General features: G+C 33.8%; 1 protein-coding gene across 8 annotated transcripts in view; it reads left to right on the plus strand.

The window, feature by feature from the left end:
• Positions 1-18,952, plus strand: part of LOC122627550 (teneurin-m) — a 674,747-nt gene that overhangs the window by 195,369 nt on the left and 460,426 nt on the right. For all 8 annotated transcript variants that reach the window (XM_043808712.1, XM_043808716.1, XM_043808715.1 and 5 more), the window contains exon 2: positions 17,264-17,351. In XM_043808712.1, the coding sequence (XP_043664647.1) occupies positions 17,336-17,351 (16 nt within the window). In that variant the 5' untranslated portion in view covers positions 17,264-17,335. The remainder of the gene's footprint in view (positions 1-17,263; positions 17,352-18,952) is intronic.

The following is an 18,952-nucleotide window of genomic DNA, read 5'->3' on the forward strand; positions in this document are numbered from 1 at the left end:
CTTCATTGCTTCTCGCTTCTTTGATATCTTTGCTGTGAAAGACGATGACTAAAATAAGTCGTATTAAGAAGAACAGAGATAGATGAGAGAGAAAGAGAAAGAGAAACAAAGAGAGAGAGAGAGAGAGAAAGAGAGAGAGAGAAAGGGAAACAAAAAGAGAGAGAAAGAAACGAAAAGAGAGAGATAAAGAGAGAAAGAAAGAAAGAGAAAGAAAGAGAGAGAGGGAAAAGCAAGTAACAGACAAGAAGCATTTTCCTCAGAAGTTCGCTCGAAGGGATACTCGATGCTCGAGTAACGATCTGGTTCGTGGAAGAGGATATCTTCTCGCGGATCCTCCAGTGGTGGTCGGTCAGGTTTACGCGCAAACAAACCACAGTCTCAGATTACAGCGGCTCCTGTAAAGATAGACTGTGAATGCTACGAGACCACCTTCGCAAAACGATTCTATCTTATCGCGAATAGTATTCGTTTTTTTCTTATAATATATATTTTTTTCAATCGGCTAAATGTTTTCTTCTTTGATTCCAAAGACGTTTCCGATAAGGATAAGGAATAAATAATAATTTCATGCGTCCTTGAAACACTCGTAAAATTAAATATTCTTTTTTTGACATTTCGTAAGAGGGGATCGTGTATCGGGGAATTTGAGAAATATTAAAAGTAATGGCATTGACAATATTTTCGTGAATGTCTCGTTATTTTCGAGATTGGATTCAACCAATGTTGAAACCGAAGGAATATTTTGTTATCGTACAAAAAGGAGAAATTTAATCGTGACTGATCCATGTCATTAAAGCTTGTACCAATACGATACGAGAAGAGTGAAAAGGGGAAGAAAGATAGAGAAAAAGGTTCAAGACAATTCAAAAAGGAGGGTTTGAGGGTCGAAGCTAAGGAAGGGGAGTGGATCAACGAGTACCCAGATTTCCCCAGCGATTGTCTCAAAAAGTCTCAGAGAGTCTCGTCAGACCATTCATCGACGACGTGCCGAGACTTCGAATCTTGAAGGTTGCATCGTGTCCCTTCGTTCAACCACCTACCTATTTTTTCATCTCAAAAATATATGCGCAAAAAAGAGAAAAGGAAAAAGAGAGAGAGAGAGAAATTATATTTCATCTTCGTTCATACTTTTTCCCAACTTTCTTTGTTTTCTATTTCTTGTATTTTCATAACATGATTTTAACGATAACACTCATTGAAAAAAAGTATACAAATCGAATTTTAAATTCACTATTTTATATCCATCTACGGGAGATTCGTATCGTACGTATGTATCTTAAATGATTCGTTATATTTATTTATTTTATCATACTTTGATACTCTTAGGAATTATGAAATAATTTCAAACGATATAATAATCCGTCGTAATAATGTTGAAAAGTAATTTAATATTATCTTGCGATTTTAGTCCTTCGAGATTTCAAAATAAAATGTGTAAACATTTTCTATAAAATATTCGGATAGAAATATTCGAGATTATGTTAAGAGAAATTATTGATGAACCATTCGTCATTTAAAAAAGTCTCTCGAGATTAATAAATAAAATTTCTAAAACTTCTAAAATTAATAAATAAAATGAATAAATAATTAACAAAATTTCTACAATTTCTGAAATTAATAAATAAAACGAATAAATAATAAACAAAACTTCTACAATTTCTGAAATTAATAAATACAATTAATAAGTAATAAATAAAGTATCTAAAATTTCTAAAATTAATAAATAAAATGAATAAATAATAAACAAAATTTCTACAATTTTTGAAATCAGTAAATAAAATGAATAAATAATAAACAAAATTTCTACAATTTTTGAAATCAGTAAATAAAATGAATAAATAATAAACAAAATTTCTACAATTTTTGAAATCAATAAATAAAATGAATAAATAATAAACAAAATTTCTACAATTTTTGAAATCAATAAATAAAATTAATAAGAAATAAATAAAATTTCTAAAATTTCTAAAATTAATAAATAAAATTAATAAATAATAAAACAAATGTTTAAAGATGATATTTTTAAGACGTTTAAAGATGATTGAACAATTTGTCGATGCAAGGTTTAAAATATATTATATTAGCGGGTTTCATTTAAAGTATCTGGTAGAGTCTATCTTAAAGTATCGTATATCGTGAAATAGAGTGGCAAGGTGGTCCCGAGTTCACGGATTTCACGCAGACAGACGCCAATGATGGGACTTTACTGCACCGTGGGGGTAATTATTCAAGCGGCATCCCTCATAGCAGGGAGTGAAAGAAAGAAAGGGAGTCACGCAAAGGGGAGGCTTTTCTGAAAGGCGTCATCCATCACTCCATGAACGTATACCCACGAGTGCACTGAAATAATCGGCCCTGCTGTAGGGAATGTTACTTGTTACGATCTCTGAAAGTTCTTTTGACACTTTCTTCCTCTTCGTTAGAATTATACTGTGGAGACGAGCACCTCCGTTTCTAATGAACAATTATTCGCGAACAAGTATACAGATTGCCCTAAAGTTGATAGCTGAAGATTCAAGTTTCAGACCACCTGAAGGACCGAATCGATCCTTACGAATTCTTTTTTTATTTTATATTTTTTTGTCAACGAAGTTCATTACGATCGATTTCCATCGTGATCAATTGCTTACGTTCACTTTTGAAAAGAATTTTTTAATTTTTTCTCGTACATTGTTCAGACGTTTAAAAAAAAAAAAAAGAGAGAGAGAGAGAGAAACAAAGAAAAAACTTCTATTCTAACATAATACACTCGTGTCAGATCTAGAAAAAATTGTAAGAATAAATACATAACAACGTGGAAAGATGTCTTGTATGAAGGATCATGCGACTTATCTTATTTAAAGTTTCTCCGATGTTTTAAATCGATCGGTGAATCAAAAATCGTTCGAAGTGTCGTTCGATGAATCTAAACGTATCATACATTAGCGCAAACATACATTTGTTTCTTCTTTATCGTTTTACTAAGAGAGAGATTCGCAATGGGAAAGATACAAGAACATTAGTTGACACAAGTATCGAAGTGGTAACCATCGAAATAAACGTAGTTTCTAGTATAGATAGACTCCTGTATTTTCGTAAATGCTTTCAGGATCGAGGTGTAATTTCTCCCTCAAAGGAGGAGGGTAAGAAGGGAAAGACCAATACCGACGACCGCGAACTGTTTCCAATTTAACGAGGTAACTCGATATCACTTCGTTCCTAGGTAACCCACTCCGGTATCCAGAACCAAATTAGCAAAGTTTCGCGCATAGAAAGTAATGTTTATGAATAAATCCTACTAGCAACGTTCTTTATCCGTCTTCTCTGATAGCTATATTTCCATAGAGGCTATATTTTCTGAAATCCCTTTTCGAGATTGAATCTTTTGAAAAATCCCGATCGAAAAAATTTCTTCCGATAGGTTTTTTTCAATTAAAAATTCAAATCCAGTTTGCTTGACTCGTTTCAAACGAATGAAACTCTTCGTATTCTAGCGTACATATTTGTACTTATTTCGCGCGTCATATTTTCTGTAGTTATCCATATACGATATATGTATGTATGTACGCATATATGTATATATGTGTGTATGTGATAACCGATGTCGAATTAGAAGACTCACCCGTGAATTTAATTAATTTAATTTAAAGCTCGAAGCGCTTTACGCGAAACATCGTATTAGCGCTATCCTCTAAGCAATTAATTAATTTCATTTCGAATCGAAAAGTTCCTCGCACGAGTGCTTCCTCGTTCGGAATTAAAACGTTTTGTCTTTTTCTTCTCTCTCTCTCTCTCTCTTTCTCTTTCTCTTTCTCCCTTATCAACTATTTTTTTTTTTTTTAATTTTAAGTACTAGCTCGAGATCGAATGGTCTTCTTGATTTCACTTAAATCCATTCCTCCTTTCAACCCCTGTTTCTTTCTTGAAGGCAACCGAATTGAATCACTCGGTGAGAATCATCAGTGGATATCCGAACGAACGAGCACAGATATATGCTGAGAGTGAAAGATTCTCAAAGTCATTCGGCCGTACCTAACGAGGCACCTGTAATGAGGTTAGCTGTGAGCTTCGCGGCGCGCTAATTTTCATCGTGAATTTAATAGCACTTAAAAGTGCAGTTGGATTAAGCAGACCAACGAAAATCAAATCAACTTCATGATCGCACGAGCTCACCCTTTGCCTTTTTGTTATACCTACCTAGCATCCTACCTACCTACCTATCGAGTTTGCTCTGTTTCTCTTTTTGCTAATTTCTTCGGTGTTTGCGAGATGGAAGTAGAAAGAGAGAGAGAGAGAGAGAGAACAAGCATTATAAAGTTTATTTAGAGAACCAAGTACGAAGTTTTAAATGGAAAATGGTGAAGTTCACAGATGAAACGTGAAATGAAATCAAAGATTAATTAATTATTACTTCCGAAAATTTTATTCCTAAATTATATTTCCGATGCAATTTCGAAATCGGTGAAGTTATCACTGGAAAATATATAACGTTAAAATATAAAATAAAATTTACATGGAGACGAGATAAAATATAGAAGAGAACAAACAAGAGGAGAATTTTAGAAATGATTGAAAAACGTGTTATTAGTAGTAGTAGCGCAGAGAGACCATTTTTATTATTCCGTGAACGTATCATTAGTATTCGGAGAGGTAGGAAGGTAACTGCCGTTTTTCGCGTCGCTTCATTGACGACATGCATCGGCGCTGCGCCAGGACCGATTTATAAAGCTGCCTGCGAAATTAAGAACCTGTACATCTGCGATCCCGAATTAGTATTCCGTCTGACGCCTCTCTAAGTTTCGTGTTAGAAGACGCAAATGTATATGTGTATGTGTACGTACGTAAGTATGTATGTGTGTAAGAAAAAGAGAGAGAAAGAGAGAGAGAGAGAGAGAGACGATGGAAAGCACGCGCAAGGAAAGCAATATCAAGATACAAAGGCTATGCATCGTGGCAGGAAGGAGCCAAATTCACGCTTCCTTCCAGGTACATGTGTGTGTGTGTGTGTGTGTGTGTGTGTACAGGTGTATATATATGTACGTAGAAAACTAATGCATTTCTACTGGCGTAGGAAGAGTTAGAGACGTAGGGCCAAACGAAGTTAAATGAATAAAATGAAATGAAATGAAATGAAATGAAATGAAATGTGATGTGATGTGATGTGATGTAATGAAATGAAATTTAAATTGAATGAAACGAATTAAATTCGATCCAGATAAGAAAAAGTAATGATCGATAATAATAATTAAAGAGATAAAGCGAACGTGAGAGTTGAGTTTCGAATTCTCCATAGAATAATTTCTACGGTTCGATCTAGAAAAACGAGAGAAACGGGAAACGGCCGAGAGAAAAATAATGTTAACGTTTTGGAGATGATCATAAGAAGTAAGAGAGATATATCGAGGATCATTTTCACAAGAAATGGAGACATACTGGCTCGTGTATGTCGTCTCGACGTTGAGACTGTTACAATATAGTCTTCGCGCGATATGTTTTCATAGTCGATTGCGTGAAGGTCGCGAAATGTTCACGAAGAATGGCCTGCGAAATGATGTTATTAAAAAAGGAAGAAGGATGTAAGGATTACGGTTCTGCTATCTACACCGAAGCGAAAGCAATATTGTCTATCTTCGGATATAAAATATTTAAGTGCACTAAATTCAATGGTTTCTTTATAATATATTTCTAATGGCGAACTTGAGATTACGTCCAACTTGAAAATTGTTAACATTGAATATGTTACATAATATATTTGTGAAACGAATAAAACATTGATATTTTTGATATTGTTCAGATTCTTATAGGTGATATAAAGTAAAAAATTATTACGAATGATACAAGTGATGCAAAAAGATATATGATATATCTAATAATATTCCTTTGTAATTAAAAAGAACGAATTTTTAAAAATGATTAATATTTCACCCGTAATTAATATTCGCATTAATGATATTGTTAAAATTGTTATCGATGACATAAAGCATAAATCATACAAACTCTTATGATTGATACAAAGTGAAAAATTCTTATCAGTGATACAAATAAATTGATAATATAATAATATGATATAATTGATAATATAAATGATATAAATAATATAAACAATCGATAATATCATAATATAATATAACTGATAATATAAATAACATAAATAATATAAATAATCGATAACACAATAATATAATATAAATTAATAATATGATAATATAATATACTTGATAAAATTCCTTTGTAATTAAAAACGATCAACACTTTTACCCACATAAAATATATCTTCCTACGTAAAAAAAAAAAAAAAGAAGAGAAAAAAACAGTTTAATGACAGGTCAAGAGAACGATAAAGAATAGTCTTAAAAAAAAAAAAAAAAAAAAAAAAAAAAAAAGAATGGATAATAAAGAAAGAGAAAACGAAGAGGAAGGGGACGATTTCTTAGGATTATAAACCCACAAAGATTTTCCTCGTCATTGTTACAAACTTATATGAAACCAGAAACGGCAATAAAGACGTTACGTCCTCATGGATCAGAAATGATTGAATATGCGTTGGAGCGAATTAGCGGTGGGCGTTGAATTAAATATAACAAGCGGGTAAGCTCACTGAAGGAGAAAGAGAGAAAGGAGAAGGACAGAAAGGAGAAACAGAGAAGGAAAAGAGTGGGGAGGGATAGGGGAGAGGGTAAGAATGAATCGTCGTCGGATGTAGTTGCTATTAATGTCACCAGCCCTAACCACGGATCATGGGCACCGTAGAGAGAAGGGTGCATTCTTAATCAGGTATGTCTTTCGTTACAACTCCCTCCCTTTCTTCGTTTCTCTCTTTCTCTCTCTCTCTCTCTCTCTCTCTCTCTCTCTCTCTCTCTCTCTCTCTCTCTCTCTCTCTGTCTCTCTGTCTCTCTCTGTCTTTCTCTTTCTTGTTACCCCTGTCGTATTCGTCCCTTTCCATAACAGGATGAGATAATAAAGCTTCCTACGTAGCGAACCCCAGAAATCTCATTCGACTAGTTAACATTCCATGCCCAATATCATGGTAATAAATGTGCAGCAATATGGTACGTTTGCAAAGGCAGTAATGGCGGAGTTGTAACGCAGATGCCTAGGATTGTAGGAGAGTAACGTACCAAACGTTTTTCAGTTACGTACGATGAAAAAGATTTGAAGAAATAGAATCTCGTTCTTGCCTTCTGTTCATCTAATATATTGTATTCCCATATATATACGCTCATACTCATGTATGTATCTATCTAGATAGACACGTATGTGTGTGTGTATATATGTATGTATGAATCTATATTTCTCAATTTATCGCAGCGTTATTTTGAATTCTTATTACCCTCACGGGCTATAACCCAGTTTGCATTTGCGTACGAATTAATAACGCAATTTATGATGAAAATTTTTGATCGTATTAATAGTGTACACGGTACGGTTGTGCATCATTTACATACGTGATATAATAATTATAAGTAAATTGATAATAGGATCAATTGCGAGAGCGCGCATACGCGCGCACACGTGCTTGCGCAAGCGCGAGAAACAATTCGTGTTTGTGTTAACAACGTGCGCGAATTGTTTCACATTTCACAGATGAAATTTCCAAATGAATCATTTCTATGACACGCGTATGTTTTTGTTTAAAATGATAAGATAAGAGAAACACAGAAAAAGAGAAAGACGCAGAGAGAGAAAGACAGAAAGAGAGAAAAGACGGAGTTAGGATACATCGATTGTACGATTCGTTCGCAACGCATTTTTCCAACGATCGTTTATTCTAGGATCGCTAATCGTTTTATCGTCTCGAGATTAATGGGATCGCTCGGGTGCTTTTAATTTCTACCGTCAAGGATGCCGCCACTTGCATCGGTTCTCTGCCGCTGCAGAAAAGAAGAATGAGATTCTCGTCTGGGATAAACGATCGGTCTTCTCTTCTTATCCTTGTCCTCTCTTTCTCTCTCTCTCTCTCTCTCTCTATCTCACTCTCTATCTTTATCTTTCTTTTTTTCTCTTACTTTTCCGCAGAACACGAAGGCACGAAGGTTAGTTCAGCGCCGTTATTAAAATCGTAGAAATTCAAGAACGTCCGCGAGACGAATAGATGATCTTCTTCGAAAAATGCGACCTTCTCGTCGAAACTTTTGAATCGTCCCTTCGACGAGATAAATCGACTTTAATTAAAACTCTTTCTGTCTTTCTCTCTCTCTATATCTATCTATCTATCTATCTATCTATCTATCTATCTATCTATCTATCTATCTATCTATCTCTCTTTCCTTCTCTCTCTCGTTCTATCTCTCTCTTAAGTGAGTGTAAATTCGAATACCAACGCATTGAATCCTGTTTTCTGTGCATCGTAGTACAAAAAACGTCCGTTTTCCACGGACTCAAGCTGCATCACTTGTAGGGACTTCCTAACGGACATTGCATGACGTATTTCTCTCTTTATCTATCTATCCATCTATCTATCTATCTATCTATCTATTTATCTATCTATCTCATATGCAGTTCACGTTGCATTGACATGACATTTCCCTTTGCACGATTCGACCAACGGTAAACATTTAACGAGCCGTTTGCTTTTTTAACGCGATGATTTATGTTCTCGTTCGGATGAAAAAAAAAAAAACACATTCTGCGAAAATATAAAAAAGAGCATATGCAAAAGGAGAAAGAAGAACAAATCGTATTATGTAATTAAATAACGAGTCGTGAAGAAACGACGAGGTTACGAGTATAAACCGTTTGTAACAATTAGATGAAGGAAAAGTACAAGAAAGAAAAGAGATAGTCAAACGAGTAGAAGATGGTTCAAAAGTTTACAATTCCGCTGTTTGCACGAACGAAACGTAAAGAGAAGCGTACTAGTGGTCTAAAACGAGTCGAGAAACGAGACGACCTTTAAACCTACGCACCCTTCTCTCTTCTTCAACTCCTTCAACCCTCTTCGTTGCTGTTATTGTCGTTACTACTATCCACGTTCACAAGAAAGTCGTGCACTAGCGTTCTTTTCTCTCCTTCTTTCTATTTTCTCTTCTTTCTTTCTTTTTCTTCTTCTTCTTCTTCTTCTTCTTCTTCTCTTCTTTTTCGCCCTCCTTCGTTCTGCTTCTCTCGAAATGGCGCACTTTCGGGACATAGGAAAAACTTCCTACGAAAGTTACGACCACCCTCCGTGCACTTTCTTCACGTAAGGACTACGAAACCCTGCTGAAAGAACTTTCGATGTACGCAGACTCTTTCGGGTGCAGGAAGACGAACAAAAAGCATTCTTTGTGATTTAATTCGTCGATTATTAAGAAACGTTCCGGTTTAGTTTAAACTAACATACGTAAGTATGTAAGTTCATGATTGTAATACAGAATCATATTAAAACAAATATATATATATGTATGTATGTATTAAAACAAATATATATATATATATATATATATATATGGATTATTTATTTAGAAAATGGTGCAAGTCCATTTTTTCGAGAAAATCAAAGGTTAGTATATTAATCGTTACGCAATTTCTTTTATTGACCAATTTTAAATTAAACGAAGCATTGGCATTTTTTAAGATATTAAATATTAACTTTAAGATGTTAAATTTATGATACAAATATTAACTTTTTAAGATATTAAATATTAAATATTAAATATTTAAAAAGTTATAAATAAAAAGTTTACGTTAAATTAATGACAAATTATGTGATATCTCATTTTTAAAAAAAATGAAACTCATTTGTCGAACAGCTTATTTTTATAAATAAAATTTACTTTCCTTGAATAAATTTATAATAATTTTTCGCTCTTCTAATGTTGTCTTCTTACACTTTCTTCCCATATTTCAAATTATTAAGGATAACGTGCTATCACGTCAACTACTCTAAAGAGACTACTTGAAATCTTCTATGTATGTTTATTTTGATCGAAACGTTCCAAATCAAATATATCTCTTATGTTTATCAATATAAATAATATTCTACAAATACTTATATCCTGATATATCTCATCATTCGACGAAAGCTTAAGTCTTGTAAATTACAAAATACTACGATCGACTTTTACTTATTTATAACCCTTATTATTAATATTAATGTGTAACATATTGTATTACATATTGTATTACAATTAATAATATAGAAAATACAAATCTTTTTCTTTTCATATATTTACTATACGAATATTTTATCTCTTATTGTAAATACATAAATTCATGCTTCTAATGCAAAATCATACTAAAACGAATAAATATATAAACTACATATTTTGACTATATGAGTTTGATATATAGTTTGATTGTATATTAGTTCCATGTTTGCAAAAGATACTTGTAAAAATTGTTAAACAATTATTATCGGTATTGCGAGAAAATAGAAAATATGTCTAGCTTTTAAATGATCTTTCTTTAAAGTTTATGGGACTCTTAGTGCCAGAAATATTTACGTGTAAAGGAGAAATGTTTATTTTGATATACTGACGTACAGAATTTCCTTCTAGATTCTAGATGCTCAGCTGATGGTAACAGCTGAGGTAAACAATCTTTTATGCTATTTCTATGAACAGATGTATTGATGAATAGTAATACATACATACTTGGAAAATGATATCGTGGATATCATAGAGACATGAAATGAAGACTATTTGTATAGGAAAAGGAAATATCGATACGATCGATATAACACATATTTTATCTACATATTTCGATACGATCGATATAATCCGATCGATTTAATGGATATTTTAGAAAAATGTATTTCATAATTTCATATATACGATAGATAGTTAAAGCAGATTATCTTGAATGCTTTATATTATTACACTAATTTATTATACTAATTTTACATTAATTAAATACACTAATTGTTTATTATCAGACTAATTGTTTAATACTTTTCACCATATAAAAATAATAATAACAGAAACAATTTCCCCAAATCATTTCTCTCAAAGCGAGTTATCGATCCCTTCTTTTTTTCGAATGATTGTATTTTTTGAATGTAATATAGATAGCAGGAAACGATACAAATGATCGAACAGAGTGTTCGGTTGGTTTATCTAGCGAAAACAATTCCTGTTGTCTTTTATCTCCGTTGTTGATCCGTCTGGCGAAATCCCTAGAACCGTTGATACGGTAACTTCGGTAAATAAGGGTGGACACAATGCGCACCATCACCACCATCACCACCATCACCACCATCACCAGCACCACTACCACTAACACTACTACGACAACATCATCGCTATCGCTCGTGATGGTAGAGGTGATGGTGGTGGTGGTGGTGGTGGTGGTGGTGGTTGCGATACGTACAGTGGTGCTCAACTTTAATATCACCAAGCGGTAGTCGGTCGTTAGATCAATGCAGCAACATCAAGCGAGTATTAACCCGAAATGAGCGTATAATGGCTGATGTCGGGGATTTGATGTTGCCAAGCGAAGGACCGTCGTGCATCCTATATGATCAACCCTTCTCTATCCTCTCATCCTCTTCCTCTTTCTCCCTTTTCTCCTCTTCCTCTTCCTCATCCTCTTCCTCTTCCTCCTCCTCACTTTTAGTTGCTGGCATACAGGTTGCAGGATATTGAGTTCGCATTATGTACGCTTTCATCGTCGTTAGAATTAAGCGATACGTCGATATATCCGGCTTCGAAAGCATCCAGCGCAGGTGTTGTACGCATTAGGTTGTTATACCATCATTGGTTATATGAAATATAAAACGGACGATAAATTTTTATTCTCTGACCTTCTCGTACTCTCCTTACTCTACTTTTACCTTATTGCTTTCGTTCCTAGAAAGGTCAGAATTTGTCGTCCGTAAAAGCCTGCCTTTACCGAGATGTTCTGAGATTTTATCGGTTGGCTCTTATTCCATCGATTCTGAAATTTCGCGACTTAAAGATTACACTCAGAACTTTTTCTTTTTTTCCTTTATTTTCTTTTTTTTTTTTTGCTACTCCAAAATGGATTTCGACGAATTTATATACGTGTTTGGTATATCTACTATTATCGTAATTTGATACTAAGAAGTTTCGATTCTTAACATTCTTTATATGTCGGTCCTTCTCTTTCTTTTTCTTTTCCTTTTTCTTTTATTTTTCGATTTCTCTCTTTTTCTCTCTTTTTCTAGCAAAACCTACCGACGATATTGGAAGAGCTATCGGTACCTTCTCATATATACTCGTTGGCATTCAATAGTACCGGACGAAATATTCGAAAGCAATTTCTTTATGATAATTCAATTTTTCCCTTCTGTAACTCGAGGCACCTTCTCTCTTTCTCTCTTTTTATACTCGACCTTCTCTTCGACCACCAATGTCCATCGTTTCGAGTACAAAAAGGTCATGCGGTTTAGACATACCTGACGTACATACCTACGTCCAATGTTCGCGAATCTTTTATCCTGCAAATGGTCAGATCCTATACGGCAATATTGCTACGAACAGGAGCCCCGATAAAGAATCCTTCGTTCGCCTTTTCCCTGAATTCATTTCGGTGAAACCCCATAGACCCTTCTCATCTCGAAAATTCATAAAAATCGATCCTATCCAGTCAATCTTTATTTACCTTTTACCTTTCTATCATTTTTTATTTTTCGATACGAATTTATAAAACAACTAGCAAAGTTTTATATAAATAATATGTCACAGCAGAATCGATTTTACGAATTTAAGAAATAATTTGTATCAATATTAATAAAGTAATTTCGGGTAAGATGACCCATGGGTAAGGTAGTCTCATATTAAAAATGACTCGTTCTTGTATTTTGTAGATGTAATCCGATTTTTTCAGATATTTTTAATGATGGCGTTGACAATTATTAAACAAAATTCACCAACGCTAATCTTCTTTTTTTATCAACTAATAAATTAATTCTATTAATTATTGGTAATATAAAAATTAAATAATCTCAACAATTTTCTGCTTCTTCTTGAAATCATAATTTGATGATAATGTTATAATTCATGATAAATTTATAATTTAATTATAAATAATAAATATTTATTAAAAAATAATGACTTTTTCCGAATATATTGCATTAATATAATATTTATTTAAAGATTATATTTATATTAGTGCGATTAGATGTAGTCGTACTCATTATTAAAAAATAACACGATCATTAGTTTCCGATTCTGGGGTTAAATGTCACGATTTTTTCAGAGACAGTTGACTCATCGTAAAATTTTACATTGTTACGTTCTTACGACATTGTTACGTCCTTTATGACTATATAAACTCGAGAGCATACAGAGATAGTGGATTTTTATATTTTGCGTTAATCACTTTTAACGACGAAGTTCTATTATACTCTTTCTTAAACGAATATAATCAAAACAACCAGTACAATTTGTTCTTGGTGTAACTGCAATGCATGTAACACGTAACACGAAGAAAATGCAAAGAAAAATAAAGAACCATAGAAAATAATTACCTAATTGCGAACGATTAATAAAAAGACTTTCATGACAGATATATCAAACGTGTTAGACATTAATTTTACTTGTCCTAAATAAAATTAATCCAATACTATGGTATAATTCAACGAATTAAAAAATGTAAGACACGTTTGAAACGGAAGAAGTAACAAAACGTATTAAAAATTCAGACAAGTTGAAAATTTAGACAAATGAAAAAAGAAATTACAAAAGATTCATCTTCGAATAAAACTTTTAGAGATTTTCTAGAGTCCAAGAGTCTGAAGAGAATTTTGAGAAAAAAAAAAAAATAATATTGAACGTAATACGATAGGAGATTTTTGGATTTATGTGATCTTTGTAAAGAAGTTTTATACGAGAAAAAGAAATAATTGTTCTTCCTGTCACGTTCAAAATCTTTCATTTCTTTTTGTTTTTTTTTTTTTTTTTTTTTTTTTTTTTTTTTTTTTTTTTTACTTAAACCATGACTCTATGAAACATAAATCATCTTGATAATCCAAGTCGAATAATCCGGATGAGATAACTTTGTGCATGGCAAATAATGTCTTTTTTATATTTCTTTACAAAAAGAAATCTTTTAATTTTATCTCGATATCATAATTCTTGATTTATCTACTTTAACAAATATATATTTATATAATTTAATTTAATTATATTTAATTAAACTATTATATTTGAATATCGATTAAATTTATAATGCACTGAAGCTTTAAAATAAACTGGGTCATCGCTAACCGAGTTACCCTATATCTATATATAGAAGATAGATGTAGAGACTGCTTTTCTTTCTTTTTTATTCGCATTGGATTATACCGAATGCTATTTCAATACATCAAACTCGCTTTATTCATCGGCGAGCTCTTCCCAGCTGATTTTTTGACACATAAGCTGGAAACAACCCCTGACAGTGCTCGTAGAAATCAACGAATCCTCTTTCTCCCTTTCTGAAAACATTATTTTATATATGTATGTATACGTGTGTATGTGTGTGTGTGTGTGTGTGTGTGTGTGTGTGTGTGTGTGTAGATAAATAGATATATAACTTATTTGTTAATAATCCATCCCGTATCAATTTATCTTAAGCATATCGAATCGTATATCCACGAAGTTTCTATCCCTCTTCATATTTTCTCGTTTTCCCCATTTCATCGGAAAAAAGAACATCCTCTCGCGCAATTGACATTATCCGATTATTTCAGGGGTCGTCTATATCCTACTAGGAACTCTTAGATGCATCTTACGATTGCCACGAGTTTCGATTGTATTTTTGTAAGTGATGTTTACTGAGAAAACTTTGTCCACTTTGCGCTAATTGTCCGACTGTCTTTTATTCTTTGTCTTTATTTCTCCCTCCTTTCTTTCTCTCTCTCTCTCTCTCTCTCTCTCTCTCTCTCTCTCTCTCTCTTTCTTTCTCTCTCTTTGTCTCTCTCTTCCTTTTTCTGTCTCCCCTTTCTCTCTTGCTGCATCACGGAAGATATCCATCGTATCACCCTTCGTAAAAGTAAGACAAATATATCTTCGATCCTATCCTCGCTATCCCTCTTCATAAGTCATCTTCCAGTTCTTAAAAGATGTCCTCTTGAACGGTGAACTTGATAAACAAGCGATAAAAAGAATAACTTTGGACACGGTATGGTAGAAACACGAAGACGTGACTTTGTCATGACTAAAAACAATTATATTCTCGAATGAAACTCGGTAGACTTTGAACTTCTTAAAGAAAACTCTTATCATTAAGGGTAACCTTTTGCTTTCGCATAACGAAAGATAAATATCCTAAATAGATTTAATACTTTACGCACGAAACTGCCACCAAGTCGAATTTGCTTAAAATCAATAGGGCCTGATTACAAGGTAGAAGTAGAAAACTAAGTGTCCATTACCTTCACGCGTTTTAGTAACTTGTTCAAACGAATAGGCACTCTCAACTCTATACACACACACACACATACATATATATATACATATAACTTTATATATAACTTACAATATATATATATATACATATATAAAACATATATATATTATTGAAAGTGCCTATTCGTTCGAACAAGTTATATATGTTTTATATATGATATAAAACTTTATATATAACATATATATATATAACTTATATAGTTAATAACAAGTATATATGTGTGTGTATGCGTGCGTGTGTGTGAAGATGTTACAATCGATTATAGTCGCACAGAGTATATACTTTCTCTTACTTATTCGAAAAAGGATCGAAATTCTAATAAGTTAGGTAATACCTTTGAATATTAGACACGCCAATCGCCATTTCCTATCGCAAGTTGCTAATTAGCACGCCAGATGGACAGAGCGTTTGCGGTAGTATTGGCTTAGTTAGCCAATAAGTCCTCCTCGTATATTGCGGTCACCGAGGGGGATTTAACGACGTTCCGTCGATCAGCCACTCTCGAGGTACCTCGTTTTCCAATCGACGATTTCTCTGTGGGGATGTTAGACCTTTGGGAAAGAAAGAAAGGCATTATCGAACATATAATTTCAACTCCAGTTAATAGACTTAGAAAAATAGTTTCATTGAAACAATCGTTATTAGAAAGAGACTATCGGAGAATCTAGATAGAGAAGGAGGAGATGAGAGGAGAGAGGAGGGATGGAAAAAAAATTGATTTTAATCCGTGTCGTCGTTATTGAAACTTATAAAGAATTTAATTATCGAGCCACTGTCGAAATAGCTGTAGTTCTTGATTGGTAACAGCGCGCGCACGTGAGAGAGAGAGAGAGAGAGAGTCAGAGACAGAGACAAAGAGACAGAGAGATAGATAGAGAGAGAGAGAGAGAGAGAGAGAGAGAGAGAGAGAGAGAGAGAGAGATCGAGGGACGAATGTTTAGGAATGCATTAACGACGGATTCGCGAGGATGGATGGAATGCGGAGAAGGATTTAGGTTCCGGCCGGTCGCAGCGTGTAGCCGTCGGCTATGTCCACTACGAAATCGATAATTTCGGTTTAATTAGACGACATTCCAATCGCCATTAAGAAGCTGCAGCACGCGAGGTTCGAACGTTTCGCGTTTCGAAGGGAGAACGGCACGGAGAGTAGCTTCGTTCGTGCTGATACGTCGCTGTCCTGGACGAGGACAACGAGTAGAACGAATCAAGAGAGAAAGAAAGAGAGAAAGAGAGATAGAGGGAGTAAGGGTGAAAGAGTAAGAGAGAGAGAGAGAGAGAGAGAGAGTTAACTCCTGTGCGAAGTCTCCTAGATTATACGCCGGACGTTAAAGCGGCTTCGAAATAGTTTCCGGAACTAATTTACTCTCTCTCATGCTCGTTCCTCTTTCAGGACAACGACAAGGAAAAGGTCGACGACAATGGTGCCGGTGGTGGCCTAGCTACGAAGCGATCTCCTCTTTATTTTACGTCCATGACGTTCTACGAGAGAAATCGCTGTGCTCGTTAGCGCGACGTTTCTAATGTGAACACACCTTTCATGTGTCTCGTCGGATAATTGCTGTTGAAAGAATATGTTTTATATTTTATACCGATATGACATTCTTTATTAAAAAGGAAAGAGGATATTGATCGATGTGAACTATCAATTACTTTTTTCCATTTGTCTTTTTTTGTTTTTCAGGTTTATTCCTTTGAACTTTTATTCTTTTTTGTACAACACGAGTTACATCGCGAATTAATAATTGTATTGTTTATTTAATTTAATAAGTAAATTGTTAATTTGTTGATAGCGATTAATGTATGCTCGGTTATCGTTTTAAGTCAGCGATTTATGTCGATAAATATTTTAACGTCATTGAGCTATTCATTTCCTTCTTCTTAAGAATTAATTCTCGATAACGAACTTGCAAAATTTTAACTCGATTGAACTAATCGATAATCTCGTTTCTTTCAGGTGTCACAGTTTATCCTTAGTGAAAGCGATACTCCGGCAAGGAGTAACCATCGAAGTACATGAGAAAAGGACATGAACTACTCGCAAGGTAAGTCAACATTAAACGTTGCTTCACTTATGGGAAGATATATGGGGTAGATATAATATATGAAGGAATGAGGATACGTATGTGTTTAGAGATAGAGGTCAAGGTATATGGGAATGTATGAATGTGCAAGTAGAAAAAAGTTGTGTATATCAAAGAGATATTAAACGTACGAAGATTAAATTTCATTTACGAAGATGTGAAAGCTTTTAAGATGAATGTATCTAACGAATTAGATCAAAAATAATTAGGATTTGTATTGAAATTAGAAGGAATAAATCGTAATAAATCATTTGCAAGCAGGACATAAAAGTGAAGTTATTTGAAGAATACTTTGAAGTAAGAATTTGATATATGTATATACGTAGACATGGTTTTCTAAAAGTGAAACGATCGGAATAATCACAAAATGTTTCCAAATCTTCTAATTAATGAACCTATTTCTAACATTATTAAAAATTATTATATAACATCTATCGCTCGTATTGTGAGATATTCTTATTAACATCGATAAAAAAAAGTCTACATATACGATTATGTAATACAATAATGTAGACATTGTTTTCTAAAAGTGAAACGATGGGAATAATCACAAAATATTTCCAAATCTCCTAATTAATGAACCTATTTCTAATATTACTAAAAATTATTATACAACATCTATCGCTCGTATTGTGAGATATTCTTATTAACATCGATCAAAAAAAGTCTACATATACGATTATGTAATACAATAATGTAGATATTGTTTTCTAAAAGTAAAACGATCCGAGTAATCACAAAGTATGCAATGAACAAATCTCCCAATTAGTAAACTCATTTCTAATATTATTAAGAATTATAGTTTACGAAAATATAATTATCGTATATATTGAAAAGCTTCAAATTGAAAACGACATCGATATTCTCGCATGGGTTTCTTGAAGTCATATATTCTCTCTCTCTCTCTTTCTCTCTCTCTCTCTCTCTCTCTCTCTCTCTCTCTCTCTCTTTTCTCAGTTTTTCAAAAAAAAAGTTGAGAAAAAAGATGAGAAGATAGAGTGGAAGAGAGAGGGAGAGAGAGAGATAGAGAAAGAAAGAAATAGAAAAAAAGAGAAAGTGAGAGAGAAAGACGAAGACGATAGCACGCGAGCGGAGAGCTGAAACAGTTCGGAAATTCACTCAACTAATCAAATACCGCTAAAACCGCTAAATAAGTTAGGTTAGCAATCTACGTGCCTTGAATGGCAACTTCGAACTACCAGCACTGCGGCTGCGAAGCGCGTAAATGCTCGCGACTGCTGCCGCAATCCGCACGCCTTCGTCTTCTCCAACTATCCCCTTTCCCCTCTCTATCCCTTCCTTGTACCTCGTATCTATCCACGAAATCCTTTAACGAGAAGCGAAGGGCTACTTCGAATCGTTCGACGTGCTCGTTCCGCTCTTCGACCGCACGCGGTACTTCGCGAAGTGAATTTACGGAGAGAAGAGAAAAGCGAAGAGACGATCAATCGAAACGACATTATCCTGACGTTCCTCCAAATTTCTCAAAGTGATTCTATTCCCTTGGAATATTATCGGGAATCATCGGACATGCGAAATGTTCATTTCATTTTATTACGAAC

This window comes from Vespula pensylvanica, chromosome 3 (genome assembly GCF_014466175.1).
Source record: "Vespula pensylvanica isolate Volc-1 chromosome 3, ASM1446617v1, whole genome shotgun sequence".
Lineage (NCBI taxonomy): Eukaryota > Metazoa > Arthropoda > Insecta > Hymenoptera > Vespidae > Vespula > Vespula pensylvanica.